Source organism: Cherax quadricarinatus, unplaced genomic scaffold (genome assembly GCF_038502225.1).
Source record: "Cherax quadricarinatus isolate ZL_2023a unplaced genomic scaffold, ASM3850222v1 Contig3310, whole genome shotgun sequence".
NCBI lineage: Eukaryota > Metazoa > Arthropoda > Malacostraca > Decapoda > Parastacidae > Cherax > Cherax quadricarinatus.
Genome location: NW_027198336.1, coordinates 20,001 through 36,508, shown reverse-complemented (window position 1 = coordinate 36,508; position 16,508 = coordinate 20,001). Strand labels below are relative to the sequence as shown.

At 38.9% G+C, this 16,508-nt stretch overlaps 1 protein-coding gene across 4 annotated transcripts in view; it reads left to right on the top strand.

The window, feature by feature from the left end:
* Positions 1-736: 736 nt before the first annotated feature.
* LOC138852005 (uncharacterized) overlaps positions 737-16,508 on the top strand; it is a 35,613-nt gene continuing 19,841 nt past the window's right edge. For 2 of the 4 annotated variants that reach the window (XM_070081606.1, XM_070081605.1), the window contains exons 1-3: positions 737-1,035; positions 2,953-3,103; positions 9,700-9,854. In XM_070081606.1, the coding sequence (XP_069937707.1) occupies positions 2,983-3,103; positions 9,700-9,854 (276 nt within the window). In that variant the 5' untranslated portion in view covers positions 737-1,035; positions 2,953-2,982. The remainder of the gene's footprint in view (positions 1,036-2,952; positions 3,104-9,699; positions 9,855-16,508) is intronic. The other 2 variants (XM_070081607.1, XM_070081604.1) reach the window with 1 other exon arrangement.

Genomic DNA, 16,508 nt, shown 5'->3' with positions numbered 1-16,508 from the left:
GTAACAGTGCAGTGTAGTATAGTGTAGCAGTGTAGTGCAGTATTGTGTAGCGGTGTAGTGTATAGTGTAGCAGTGTAGTGTAGTATAGTGTAGCAGTGAAGTGTAGCAGTGTAGTGTAGCAATGTAGTGTAGTGTGGTATAGTGTAGCGGTGTAGTGTAGTATAGTGTAGCAGTGTAGTGTGGTATAGTGTAGCGGTGTAGTGTAGTATAGTGTAACAGTGTAGTGTAGTATAGTGTAGCAGTGTAGTATAGTGTAGCAGTGTAGTGTAGTGCAGTGTAGTGTAGCAGTGTAGTAGTGTAGTGTAGTACAGTGTAGCAGTGTAATGTAGCAGTGTAGTGTAGTGCAGCGTAGTGTAGCAGTGTAGTGTAGTGCAGTGTAGTGTAGCAGTGTAGTGTAGTGCAGTGTAGTGTAGCAGTGTAGTATAGTGTAGCAGTGTAGTATAGTGTAGCAGTGTAGTGTAGCAGTGTAGTGTAGTGTAGCAGTGTAGTGTAGTGCAGTGTAGTGAAGTATAGTGTAGCAATGTAGTGTAGTGCAGTGTAGTGAAGCAGTGTAGTGTAGTATAGTGTACCGTAGTATAGTGTAGCAGTGTAGTGTAGTATAGTGTAGAAGTGTAGTGTAGTATAGTGTAGCAGTGTAGTGTAGTGCAGTGTAGTGTAGCAGTGTAGTGTAGTATAGTGTAGCGTAGTATAGTGTAGCAGTGTAGTGTAGTATAGTGTAGCGTAGTATAGTGTAGCAGTGTAGTGTAGTATAGTGTAGTTTAGTATAGTTTAGTGTAGCAGTGTAGTGTAGTTTAGTATAGTTTAGTGTAGCAGTGTAGTTCAGTACAGTGTAGTGAAGCAGTGTAATGTAGCGTCACTGTTTGCTTGAGTGAGTTAGGTTAGTCACTGTCTGGTTGAAGGTGAACCAAGGTGACGCTGCAGCAACTCTACTGTACAACATCTTCACCTACCTGCCACACATCCTGGGATATCCATGACATCCTGGAATATTCGTGACACATCCTGATATCCATGACTCATCCTGGGATATCCGTGGTACTTATCTTTGTGGGTTATCCATGACAATCATTGATATCCATGATTCATACTGGGATATCCATGACATCCTGGGATGTTATCCATTCCACATTTTGGAATATTCACGATTTCATGTTGGGATATCCATGATATCCTGGGATATATGTGACATCCTGTGTTATCCATGACATATTTTGGAATATTTGGAAAGGAAATAAGTCACTTTCACGTTTTTTTTTTTGGAGGGGGGGGATTATCCCCGGTAATTTACACTAATATAATTGTACTTATGTGTACCTGTGCCTAAATAAAATTACTAATCCTGGGATATCCATGACACATCTTGGGATATCCTTAGCTAATTTTGATAGTATCGGTATTGGCTAATTTTAATGGTTTCACTATCAGTGGGTATATGCTAATTTTGATGGTATCAGTATCAGCCAAAAATTGAGTATCAGTATAGGCAAAATTTTTTATATCTCATCACAATTACATTAGTATGAGGACCCAAATGGAAATGTCTCGTACAAAGTGACATTTTGGGTTATTCCGGGTAATCTACCCCTCAAGGAAGGTTCCTTGATGTTGGTGAGGGGCTCTTGATTTAGGGAATTGGATCTGTGCTCCAGTTCCCCGAATTAAGCCTGAATGCCTTCCACATCCCCCCCCCCAAACGCTGTATAATCCTCCGGGTTTATCGCTTCCCACTTTATTATAATAATAATCTGGGTAATCTACACTAGGCTGCTATGTATGATAATTTATGTAACTGTATTTATGTATACCTGTACCTGAATAACTTACTAGACCATGTTGCAGATCACTCAGCTTGACATGTTTTATATTAATTTTAAATGTTAAAAAAATGCGCTGTATATCCATTGTGGTTTAGCACTTCTTTAAATTATAATAATTTAAATGTTAAAGGACCCCAATGGAAATAACTCACTTGACTTTTTGGGTTATCCTGGGTAATTTACACTATGATAATTGCACTTATGTGTACCTATGACTAAATAAACTTACTTATTAGAAATCTGTTCCATGTTAATGTGAGAAATCACAAAAGTGCTTGGAATATTACCATTTTTTTCACTGGGGTTATTTTGCATATTAAGATAACTTGCTTTCTATTACCTTATTTCAAATAACAGATGTGGCACTTTAGGCACCTGTATTTCTCATTTTCCTCTATAAGGAATTTATGAGTGCTGTATGTACAGTACTTAAAAGCTCTGTCTATTACAGGATTGTAGATGGTCAAGGAACCCAATGGAAATAAGTCACTTTGTCAGACTTTTTTTTTTGGGGGGGGGAGGGGTTTGTAGGTAATTTACACATGTTACTATGTAAATGGATCCACAAAACAAGTGGTTTTAAAGTGAATAACAATACTGCGACTAGCCAGGGATCGAACCCAAGATTTTTAACCAACCTCCAGGTGTGCTAGGTATGTATCATAATTGTACTTGTGTAACTGTACCTAAATAAACTTATTAAAGTACAGTGGACCCCCGGTTAACGATATTTTTTCACTCCAAAAGTATGTTCAGGTGCCAGTACTGACCGAATTTGTTCCCATAAGGAATATTGTGAAGTAGATTAGTCCATTTCAGACCCCCATGTTATACCAGTACAAACGCACTTACATAAATACACTTACATAATTGGTCGCATTCGGAGGTGATCGTTATGCGGGGGTCCACTGTATTACTTGAACTGGCTATTACAGTACATGTACTAAGGATTTTATAAATAATTTCTTTCATGCTAGTCGACTGGAGTGGGTCACATCCTGGGGAACAAGATTGAAGACCTCAGTGGAAATAAGACAGACAAACCCTCTATGAGGTACTGACTTTCTTGGGTTATCCTGGGTGGCTAGCCCTCCAGGGTTAAAAATCAGAACAAAATCTTATCTTATTATTCTAGGATGCTTCAGATGTTACATAAAAAGAAAAAATGGCAAGCTCAGAACCAAGGAGGAGACTGGATGATAATCAACCATGTGTAACAAGTAAACGTATTGGTGGGGAAAACAAACCTGACTATAGGGTTTTACTCTACATTCCAAATATAATTGGTAAGTATATAACGGAATTTTAGTTGAGTACAGTAAAATCATCTTAATTTGGAAGAAATTTTTAAATTAACTAACTTTATCTACTTGCACTCTATTGCTTGTAGAGCTTCATAGTTATGTTCAGTATTAACTCTTAAAATGGCATGCAGTACTTACGAGTTGATGAATTGATGAATAAGACACTTGTCACACCAGAGTATCTTATTGCCATAATGTTGTGCCTGTAAAGCAGACTTTTTCATGTGGCTACAGAAATGATTTTTATGCTAGAGACTGCAGAAGGAAGTGGAGAGGTTACTATAAGGTGTTCAGTCTTTTATTGCTGATAAGTGTTCAGTCCCTTTCTCTATAAAGACTATTTTTAGCTTTTATTTAACCCTTAAACTGTCCAAACAGATCTATGTTCGCATGCGTAGTGCTCCAAAAGTAGATCTACATTTTTTACATATTTTCAAATTATAACAAAAAAACGTAGATCACAGTTTTTTACATGTTTTCAAATGTAAAAAAACAAAAAGAAGATCTATGTTTTTTTTACATACTTTCAAATGTTGAAAAAACATAGACCTACATTTGGACAGTTTAAGGGTTAAATGGGTGAAGGTTTTTTTTTAATTTTTGTGAGTGCATTTACTTATTATTTTATGTGACTTTTATCTGCATTATTGGTTGTTTCATGCTGATATTTTTCTATGGATGTGTGTTGATTTTTTTATATGTACATATATGGGTTTAGCACTTCCCTGTGATTATAATAATTGTTTAGCTTGTGTGTAGTTACGTGTCTTTAAGTATGACCATTTTTATTGTACAGTGCTGAATTATTTAGTCTCAGCAATCTAAATTACACATCTTTCTTTTAAAGATTTAACAGAAATTATTATGATCGTTCCTCAGTCTCCATGGAGATTAGCCTTCCAAGTCTCTCCAGGTTCTCTGGATAAGTTATGTCTCTTTAGCTTGATGACTATGGTAAAAAATAATCTGCTGTTTTGGTAAATTGGATTTGAAGCCAGTCTCTTACACTGTACATAATTCCTTCTCCTTGCTTCTTATAAATTCATTAAATTCTCATATACTGGTATACTGTATATGTAATACAGTATACCAGCTTTTGAAAGTTTCTTGTTTTTTTGGGTCATCCTACCTTGGTAGGAAACGGCTGGTGTATTAAAACAGAAGCGCTGGTTCTATAGATAGTTTATTGTAAGTTTAATCTTAAGTTTGCCCGAAATGCATTGCATAATTGTGTAAACTTTTTCATGTATGATAGAAAAACATGTAAAACTAGGTAATGCTATGGAAAATAAATTTTACTTAGGCCATTAATCCTGCAAATGACAAGTATAAATATGTAGTGGAGGGAAGGAGGTGTAAGGGTCATCCCTGGAAAGCACAGGAGGAGGGAGTAAAAGAGGTTTTGTGTGCGAGGTGCTCGGACATACAGCAAGCATATGGAAGTGTGTTAGATAAGAGTGAGTGGAGATAAATGGTTTTTGGGACTTGACAAGCTGTTGGAGTGTGAGCAGGATGGTAACATTTTATGAAGAGATTCATGGAAACTGGTTAGCCGGACTTGAGTCCTGGAGGGGTTTGGGCTATTTACTGTTTAGAGTGACATCTAAACTCTTGTATCTGTGCACCTCTGCAAAGACAGTGATCGTGTGAATGATGGTAAAAGTTTCTTTTCTTTGGGTCACCCTGCCTCGGTGGAAGACGGCCAGCATGTTAAAAAAATGATAACTATAGGAGGGCCCCAATTATACAGCATGTTAGGTCCCAGACTACTGCTGTAAAGCAAAATTGCTATAAAGTAGAAAAAGCCTTTTTTTTCACTTTCAAATGTGTATAAAAGCCTGATAATATGATTATAGTATGTTAACTGAGTAATAGAACTCAGCCTTAAATATGCATATACAGTACGTACACACATTACTTCTTCCTTCAACACGCCGGCCGTATCCCACCGAGGCAGGGTGGCCCAAAAAGAAAAACAGAAGTTTCTCTTTTTAAATTTAGTAATTTATACAGGAGAAAGGGTTACTAGCCCCTTGCTCCCGGCATTTTAGTCGCCTCTTACAACACACATGGCTTACGGAGGAAGAATTCTGTTCCACTTCCCCTTGGAAAACACATTACTTACCTTAAAATATTTTCATCCTTAATTTACAGTGAGTGAGGGTTGAATATATTTATTGTAGGAAGGCTGAATAAATGAAGAATGTGTATAATTGAAAAGCACTGCATCAGCGAAATGCTGTAAAGCGGAGTCCTCGTGTACAGCCTCTCCTCACTTAGCGATGTACTTGTTTACTGATGCCTCAGACTTAAAATAGTCTCTCTGACCAGTATTCATCTCTAATTAATGTATATTAGAGCTGATTTCCTCTATTCTGTTTATTTCAATATACAGTACACTACTGTATAAACATTTAAAAATATACTAGAAATGTTATAAATGGTGCAAAAGTGACATTAAAACAGTATCAAAGATGGTTGACACAAACCCACTACCGTTATAGTATGCTCCTCACTTAGCAACGAATTTGTTAACGATGTGGTCTTAGGAACAGAGCTCTGTCGTTAAGTGAGGAGAGGCTGTATACTAATCAGAATACCTCAATAGCCAAAATAAGGCATAGTATGAAATCTAAGTGTGTATTCCTTGAGAGAAATACCTCACAGCAGTAGAAGGAATTTAAAGTTACTTGTTTAGTACTCGAATTAATCTCTTCAAAAAAATTTTCTTTGGTTGTTTGCACTGTTTTGCTTGATAAATTCACTATATATCAAATGAACAACAAAAGGCTGTATGTTGTCTCTAGAATAAAAGAAATTTTGTATCATAGACCACAGTGTCAGGTTCAAAACGTAACTTGAAAATCCACCCGGCATTTATATCTTTTTCTACTCAAACTTAAAAATGGAGGCTATATAATGTGATAATAAGTTATGAATGGTAATTGTTTCCTCTTCTAATCTGCATTAATTATTGAATATCTATTTATATAAAAATCATTCTACTAGAAAACAGCTGTAAAGCTAGCTAGCTTTGTTATTTTTATATTTATATTACACATCGGCCATTTCCCAAAAAAGGCAGGGTGACCTGAAAAAGAAATGCTGTCATTATTCACTCCATCACTGTCTTGCCAGAGGCATGCCAACACTACAGTTTAGAAACTGCAGCATATCTCCACCCCTCCTTCAAAGTGCATGCATTGTACTTCCCACCTCCACCCTTCCTTCAGGGTGCATGCACTACTTTCCACCTCCACCCCTCCTTCAGAGGGCAGGTATTGTAATTCCCACCTTCACCCCTCCTTCAGAGTGCAAGCACTGTACTTTCCACCTCCATCCCTCCTTCAGAGTGCAGGCACTGTACTTTCCACCTCCATCCCTCCTTCAGAGTGCAGGCACTGTACTTCCTACCTCCACCCCTCCTTCGGAGTGCAGGCACTGTACTTCCCACCTCCACCCCTCCTTCAGAGTGCATTCACTGTACCTCCCACCTCCACCCCTCCAGAGTGCAGGCACTGTACTTCCCACCTTCACTCCTCCTTCAGAGGGCAGGCACTGTACTTCCCACCTCCATCCCTCCTTCAGAGTGCAGGCACTGTACTTCCTACCTCCACCCCTCCTTCGGAGTGCAGGCACTGTACTTCCCACCTCCATCCCTCCTTCAGAGTGCAGGCACTGTACTTCCTACCTCCACCCCTCCTTCGGAGTGCAGGCACTGTACTTCCCACCTCCACCCCTCCTTCAGAGTGCATTCACTGTACCTCCCACCTCCACCCTTCCAGAGTGCAGGCACTGTACTTCCCACCTTCACTCCTCCTTCAGAGGGCAGGCACTGTACTTCCCACCTCCACCCCTCCTTCAGAGAGGAGGCATGGTACTTCTCACCTCCACCTTTCCTTCAGAGTACAGGTGCTGTATGTCCCATCTCCACCCCTCCTTGAAAGTGCAGGCACTGTACTTCCCTCCTTGAGAGTGCAGGCACTGTATTCCCACCTCCACCCCTCCTTCAGAGTGCAGGCACTGTACTCCCCACCTCCACCCCCTCCTTCAGAGTGCAGGCACTGTACTTCCCACCTCCACCCCTCCTCCAGAGTGCAGGCACTGTACTTCCCTCCTTCAGAGTGCAGGTACTGTATTCCCACCTACACCCCTCCTTCAGAGTGCAGGCACTGTACTTCTCACCTCCACCCCTCCTTCAGAGTGCACTGTACTCCCCACCTCCACCTTTCCTTCAGAGTACAGGCACTGTACTTCCCACCTCCACTCCTCCTTCAGAGTGCAGGCACTGTACTTCCCTCCTCCACCCCTTTCAGAGTGCAGGCACTGTACTTCCCTCCTCCACCCCTTTCAGAGTGCAGGCACTGTACTTCCCACCTACACCCCTCCTTGAGAGTGCAGGCACTGTACTTTCCTCCTCCACCCCTCCTTGAGAGTGCAGGCACTGTATTCCCACCTCTACCCCTCCTTCAGAGTGCAGGCTCTGTATTCCCACCTCCACCCCTCCTTCAGAGTGCAGGCACTGTACTTCCCACCTTCACTCCTCCTTCAGAGGGCAGGCACTGTACTTCCCACCTCCATCCCTCCTTCAGAGTGCAGGCACTGTACTTCCTACCTCCACCCCTCCTTCGGAGTGCAGGCACTGTACTTCCCACCTCCATCCCTCCTTCAGAGTGCAGGCACTGTACTTCCTACCTCCACCCCTCCTTCGGAGTGCAGGCACTGTACTTCCCACCTCCACCCCTCCTTCAGAGTGCATTCACTGTACCTCCCACCTCCACCCTTCCAGAGTGCAGGCACTGTACTTCCCACCTTCACTCCTCCTTCAGAGGGCAGGCACTGTACTTCCCACCTCCACCCCTCCTTCAGAGAGCAGGCATGGTACTTCTCACCTCCACCTTTCCTTCAGAGTACAGGTGCTGTATGTCCCATCTCCACCCCTCCTTGAAAGTGCAGGCACTGTACTTCCCTCCTTGAGAGTGCAGGCACTGTATTCCCACCTCCACCCCTCCTTCAGAGTGCAGGCACTGTACTCCCCCCCTCCACCCCCTCCTTCAGAGTGCAGGCACTGTACTTCCCACCTCCACCCCTCCTCCAGAGTGCAGGCACTGTACTTCCCTCCTTCAGCGTGCAGGTACTGTATTCCCACCTACACCCCTCCTTCAGAGTGCAGGCACTGTACGTCTCACCTCCACCCCTCCTTCAGAGTGCACTGTACTCCCCACCTCCACCTTTCCTTCAGAGTACAGGCACTGTACTTCCCACCTCCACTCCTCCTTCAGAGTGCAGGCACTGTACTTCCCTCCTCCACCCCTTTCAGAGTGCAGGCACTGTACTTCCCTCCTCCCCCCCTTTCAGAGTGCAGGCACTGTACTTCCCACCTACACCCCCTCCTTGAGAGTGCAGGCACTGTACTTTCCTCCTCCACCCCTCCTTGAGAGTGCAGGCACTGTATTCCCACCTCTACCCCTCCTTCAGAGTGCAAGCTCTGTATTCCCACCTCCACCCCTCCTTCAGAGTGCATGCACTGTACTTCCCACCTTCAGGACTCAAGTCTGGTTTCCCTGAATCCCTTCATAAATACATGTATTACTTTGCTCATGCTCCAACAGCCTCTCTGTACTGCAACAAAATGGGTTCACACTTTAGGTTTTTTCCTTTGGCTAAAAGTTCTGTAGTGAAACTTTTTACTGATTGAGTTATAGCATTTTCAGAACGATGTGGCTTAACATGTACATGATCCTGTAGCCTTTGTTTATTATTTTTATTATTACTTTTTTCAAAGGGAAGTGCTAAACCCATAGGGGGCTGCATAATGCCTGAAGATGGGATGGTTGTCAAGCTTGTTCTAAGGGAGGAAAAGGTAGCTCAATTTCCTTGGATCATGAGCCCTTCAGCTGCAGTGTACCTTCCCTTTGAAGTAGTTGTATTGTTTAAAATGTTATTGTGACCTTTTCACATACACATGAACTATTTTACAGGATAGAATTCCTATTTTATTGATTAACCATTTATATATCTGACATTCTACATATACTTCATTACTATTTTAATTTAATTTTTCTAAATTCTAGTACGTATAATCCATTGATTGATTGATAGTAAATTAATGTTGCATTACGTTGAGTGAATAAAGTAGAGCCATGCATTGCTTAACGACAGGGTTACATTGTGAGAAATGCATCGTTAGATGATTTCATTGTTGTGTGAATGTCATAGTGTACTTGCACAATCCTAGATGGTACAGACTATTGCACACCTAGGCCATATGGTTTGTTTGTTTTTTCATCATAGATTTGCTTGTAATCAGTTAACGTACCATGAACATTCCTCTCTTTTAATGAAAGCCTTTCGGTGTTGAGGTCTGCATTTTCACACATTTTAAGGAACTTGTTGGAGTCTGCAAAAGCTTCTGCTAAACCCTTCAATGTGAATTTTCTTTTGGGGCTCTTTTTCTTCTCCTGCAAGGGCTATGATGAACAAACCAACATGAGATTAAATAAAGCACAGCGTTGATGTGTGGCACGTGACAGTAATACTGTACAGTATAATTATTAATTGACATCAAACATTGGCAGGTTACATACGTCTTTTGTTCCTTCTGGTTGCTTTCTGCATCCTACCAACCTCCCCTGCTTCATTTGTTGTCTTCTACTCCATCTCAATAATGTTGGATGGTGTTGATGGGTATGCAGCTCGAAAACTACATCAGTGTTCACTATTTGGATCTTGGGTTAGTAGTCAGTATGTTATTGTGTACTAGTTTGTATATACCATACATACTGTAGTTTGTATGTCTAGTGTACTAGCTTGTATATACTATAGTACATAGTTTGTATGTCTATGGTGTGCTAGTTTGTATATACTGTACATACTGTACAGTGGAACCTCCATTCACGAGTTTAATCTGTTTCATGACCTTGCTTGCATCTGGATTTGTTCATTTGCAGAGTCAATTTTCCTTATTTAAATTAATTGAAGTGCAATTAATCCATTCAGGGGAATTCTGTACTTCAATAATTTCCCTAATATTATCTATACTGCTTATTTATCTATCATAATTCATCTAATATATAATAAACACTATAAATAACATAGAAACCTGATATATACTCTAGAATGAATAAAATATGTCATTCATGTGGTGGTATCGTCTGCGGACGAGAGTTTGTCTGGAGACCGGACAAAATACTCCTTGAATAATTTCGCTTATATCATCTATACGGCTTATTTATCTATCACAGTTCATCTAATATGACGTAATAAACAATATAAATAACTTAGAAACCTGATATGTACTCTAGAATGAATAAAATGTCATTGTGTAACAGGTGAAGGCAGCTATAGTACATTATTATTACAGTAGGGCCCCACTTTATGGCATTCCGCTGATACGGTCATTTCAAATTATGACCAAAACTCACTATATGGCTCCCCCCACCTGACTTTCTAATACGGTCACCGCGCCCCCACCCGGTTTGTTTACATTCTCTGTGAGATCCGTAAGCCCTAAGTCTCTCCATTTTGTCTGGAAAGTCCAAAATTTCAAGTGTTTTTAAAAGTTATTTCATATTTTATATATACTCTGATAATTATACTTATGTATACCTGTACCTAAATAAACTTACACACTGTGCTGGCATGCAGGTACACATTAAAATCAGTAAGAGTGTCTTAGGTCTCCAGATGTCATATTAGTAATGATAATAATCACAGAGTCTCATTTAAATGTATATTATGTTAATATACACATTTTCATTAATCCATCTATGATATTTTTTCAAAATTATATAATAAACATGATGCATAACATATAAATATGATAAAATACACCCCACAGTAGAATAAACAAACATAAATATGAGATGTGGTAGCAGACGACTTGCACAAGTGACGTCATATTAGAAAATAATAATAATAATAATAGTCACCGAGTCTCATTAAATGTCGTATATTACGTTAATATACACATTTTCATTAATCCATCCATGATATTTTTTTCAAAATTATATATTATTATTATTATAATCAAAGGGGAAACGCTAAACCCGGAGGATTATACAGCGCCTGGGGGGGGGGGATGTGGAAGGCATTCAGGCTTAATTTGGGGAACTGGAGCACAGATCCAATTCCCAAAATCAAGAGCCCCTCACCAACATCAAGGAACCTTCCTTGAGGGGTCAAAATTATATAATAAACATGATACATAACATATACAGATGATAAATACACCCCCACAATAGAATAAACATAAATATGAGATGTGGTAGCCAGATAACTTGAACAAGTGATGGCAAGAATAACATTTTCTCTAATCTAACATAAGAGAAAATGTGTTACTGGGGGTAACTGTAGAAAATTATTCCTTTCGTATGTATGTAAGTTTATTCAGGTATACACAAATACAGTTACATAGATTATCATACATAACAGCATATGTGTAGAGAACCTAGGATAACCCAAAAAAGTCAGACAGGGTGGCTTATTTCCATTGCCTTCACTCGGAGCATCATCTCTTCTTAAAATGATGTTACATTAGAATGGGAGTGTTCTTCTTTATTTATTCTACCATATCAATGTAGAGACAACCTGTACACAATGTAACTTGTACACAAACCAGACGTGTACACTTTGTTGTTTACAAAACTTACGTTCACCTGGTTTGTTTACATAACTCTGCGCCTGTCCTCTCTCATGTACTCATTCTTTCTTTCTCTCATTTATTCGTTTTATCTCATTTACTTACTCCTGACCATACATTAAGACTACAAATATTTTAAGGTAAGTAATGAGTGAACTGTATATACATTTTATCACTCTGGGATGCTTAAATATCATAGAATATTTGTGGGTGGGTTGGCCTGGTATGGTAGCCCGGCTGGCTATCATACATATACCACACTTGATTTCTTACAATAAATACTACTCATCTCACCCTAGATTAAGACTACAAATATTTTAAGGTAAGTAATGAGTAAACTGTATATCCATTTTATCGCTCTGGGATGCTTAAATGTAATAGAATATTATGTGGCCTGGTATGGTAGCCCGGCTGACTACCATACATACCACACTTGATTTCTTACAATAAATACTACTTGCCTCACCCTAGATTAAGACTATAAATATTTTAAGGTAAGTAATGAGTGCACTATGTGTGTATTGTATTTTTTTATTGTTTTTTGATGCCTAGTTCTATTGCTAACTTAATATATTTTAGTGTAAACTTGTTAAATAGTATTTGTATGCATTTATAAGTGAAAAAAAAAGGGTGTTCCACTTTACGGCGATTTCCACTTTACGGCGGTAGCCTGGAACCTAACCTGCCGTATAAGTGGGGCCCTACGTATACATTTATTATTATACATACACTATTTTATTACATGTATTATTATATTATAATTTTATACTATTATTATTATATGTATTATTATTATTATTATTATTATTATTATTATTATTATTATTATTATTATTACAATATAAATAATTTGTAATTTTTATTCACACAAAAAATATAAGATTTACTGTTATGCAAACTACTGCATTATTGTAATACATAATTGTATAAATAATGTCAACACATTCACGACTGCATATTGGAACGGACAGTGATGTCATTTGCTTACTCTTGAACTTCGCCAAAGAATCGAACATTCCTGGTATGTACTTTGAGCTTAATTTCAAGGTACTTTTCATCGTGAAACGAATCAGAATCATATCTAGTTTTGTAATATATCTTCCAATCTATCAAAGGAGACCAAAAAACAAGAATACAACCATAAAAACCATATGAAAATACCGCTAAGGGGAGGCTAATTTGTCAGCATAGTTGCTGATCCCCTGTATATGTATATGTTATCTGAGTATCATAGTTAGTACCATCTATATGTTTTACATAGTTGATCCCTTGCTGGGCTCAGTGACTAGCTTGTGTGACGTCACCTGATGCCGCATGTGAGCGCTGCGCTCCCGGCTTCCTCCTCACTCTATGCTTAGGTCTACGAACAGGCAACACAGGCAGTCTGGGCTCCCCCTCTCACACTGCTAATATAAGTGTCAAGATTTTTAAATACAACTTTGATATTAAAAGTCTTAAGAAGATGGTTGATATCCCTTCTCTTCTTAAGACTTTTAATGTCAAAGTTGTATTTAAAAATCGTGATACAGTAAAAAAACTTTTAATTAAGAATTCCCCCCAAAATGCTGATGGATGTGTCTATAAGATCCCATGTAAAATTTGTGATAGTTTATTATGGTCAAACTGGTAAAAGTCTCGAACTAAGATTAAAACAACATAAATATAGCATTAGAACTGGACAAAATTCTAATGCTCTTATTTATTCATGTGAGAGATTTTAACCATCCAATTGACTTTCAAAAAGTTGAGGAAGTTGTATCAAGCAAGTCCATAGTCAAAAGGAATGTAATTGAACCATGTTTTATAAAAAGCAGATTTGAAAATAGTATGAATATTTCCTTTGATTTATATAAATTAGATTCATTTATAATTAATAAAATTTGGGAAGAATTTAATAATGCATTGGACAAATAGTAAATCTTATTTCTTGGGTAGAGTGCTTTGTTAGTGGGATGCTGTGAGGACCTGCCTAGTTGAGGCCAACAGGCCTGCTGCAGTGTTCCTTTCCTATGAGTTGGATGTCGTTGCATGTCAGGTGTATACTTTGTTGTGGGATGTGATGGTGAGGTGTGATCTTGACCTTTATATGCCTTCCTTTGATGTATTGTTTTTATAGTTCCTTGACAATGTGACAGGTCACGAAAGCGCTTGGAATTTCATTGTTCTTTTGCAGTGGTTGTTTTGTGTGTATATATATTTCTTTCAACACACTGGCCATATCCCACCTAGGCAGGGTGGCCCAAGAGGAAAAACAAAAGTTTCTCCTTTCACATTTAGTAATATATACAGGAGAAGGGGTTGCTAGCCTCTTGCTCCTGGCATTTTAGTCGCCTCTTACAACACGCATAGCTTATGGAGGAAGAATTCTGTTCCACTTCCCCATGGAGATAAGAGGAAATAAACAAGAACAAGAACTAGAAAGAAAATAGAAGAAAACCCAGAGGGGTATGTATGTATATATATGGCTTGTACATGTATGTGTAGTGTGACCTAAGTGTAAGTAGAAGTAGCAAGACGTACCTGAAACCTTGCATGTTCATGAGACAGAAAAAAGGACACCAGCAATCCTACCATCATGTAAAACACTTACAGGCTTATGTTTTACACTCACTTGGCAGGACGGTAGTACCTCCCTGGGCGGTTGCTGTCTACCAACCTACTACCTATATATATATATTTTTTTTTTTTTTTTTTTTTTTCAACAAGTCGGTCGTCTCCCACCGAGGCAGGGTGACCCAAAAAAGAAAGAAAATCCCCAAAAAGAAAATACTTTCATCATCATTCAACACTTTCACCACACTCGCACACTATCACTGTCTTCGCAGAGGTGCTCAGAATACAACAGTCTAGAAGCATACACATATAAAGATACACAAACATATCCCTCCAAACTGCCAATATCCCAAAACCCCTCCTTTAAAGTGCAGGCATTGTACTTCCCATTTCCAGGACTCATGTCCGACTATATGAAAATAACCGGTGTCCCTATATATATATATATATATATATATATATAATATATATAATATATATATATATATATATATATATATATATATACAGTGGACCCCCAGTTAACGAACTTTTTTCATTCCAGTAGTATGTTCAGGTGCCAGTACTGACCGAATTTTTTCCCATAAGGAATATTGTGAAGTAGATTAGTCCATTTCAGACCCCCAAACATACACGTACAAACGCACTTACATAAATACACTTACATAATTGGTCGCATTTGGAGGTGATCGTTAAGCGGGGGTCCACTGTATATATATATATATATATATATATATATATATACAGTGGACCCCCGCATAGCGATTTTAATCCGTGCAAGAGGGCTCATTGTTATGCGAAATGATCGGTATGCGAATGAATTTTCCCCATAAGAAATAATGGAAATCAAATTAATCCGTGCAAGACACCCAAAAGTACCTTCCCCTCTTTCATACATTTATATATATATATATATATATATATATATATATATATATATATATATATATATATATATATATATATATATATATATATATATATATATATCATTATATGTGTGTATATGTATATATATGTATATATGTATTATATATATATATATATATATATATATATATATATATATATATGTATACGTATATATATATATATATATCCTAGGTAGTAGGTTGGTTGACAGCAACCGCCCAGGGAGGTACTACTGTCCTGCCAATTGAGTGTAAAACGAAAGCCTGTAATTGTTTTACATGATGGTAGGATTGCTGGTGTCTTTTGTCTGTCTCATAAATATGCAAGATTACAGGTAAGTCTTGCTACTTCTACTTACACTTAGGTCACACTAAACATACATGTACAAGCATATATATACACACCCCTCTGGGTTTTCTTCTATTTTCTTTCTAATTCTTGTTCTTGTTTATTTCCTCTTACCTCCATGGGGAAGTGGAACAGAATTCTTCCTCTGTAAGCCATGCGTGTTGTAAGAGGCGACTAAAATGCCGGGAGCAAGGGGCTAGTAACCCCTTCTCCTGTATATATTACTAAATTTAAAAGGAGAAACTTCAGTTTTTTCTTTTGGGCCACCCCACCTCAGTGGGATACGGCTGGTACGTTGAAAGAAGAATATATATCATGTCATGTCATGTCTGAGGGCAATGTGTGGTGTGCATATAATGCAGAGAATTCGTAGTTTGGAAGTTAGGAGGAGGTGCGGGATTACCAAAACTGTTGTCCAGAGGGCTGAGGAAGGGTTGTTGAGGTGGTTCGGACATGTAGAGAGAATGGAGCGAAACAGAATGACTTCAAGAGTGTATCAGTCTGTAGTGGAAGGAAGGCGGGGTAGGGGTCGGCCTAGGAAGGGTTGGAGGGAGGGGGTAAAGGGGGTTTTGTGTGCGAGGGGCTTGGACTTCCAGCAGGCATGCGTGAGCGTGTTTGATAGGAGTGAATGGAGACAAATGGTTTTTAATACTTGACGTGCTGTTGGAGTGTGAGCAAAGTAACATTTATGAAGGGATTCAGGGAAACCGGCAGGCCGGACTTGAGTCCTGGAGATGGGAAGTACAGTGCCTGCACTCTGAAGGAGGGGTGTTAATGTTGCAGTTTAAAAACTGTAGTGTAAAGCACCCTTCTGGCAAGACAGTGATGGAGTGAATGATGGTGAAAGTTTTTCTTTTTCGGGCCACCCTGCCTTGGTGGGAATCGGCCGGTGTGATAATAAAAAAAAAATAAAAATAATTTATATTTATATTT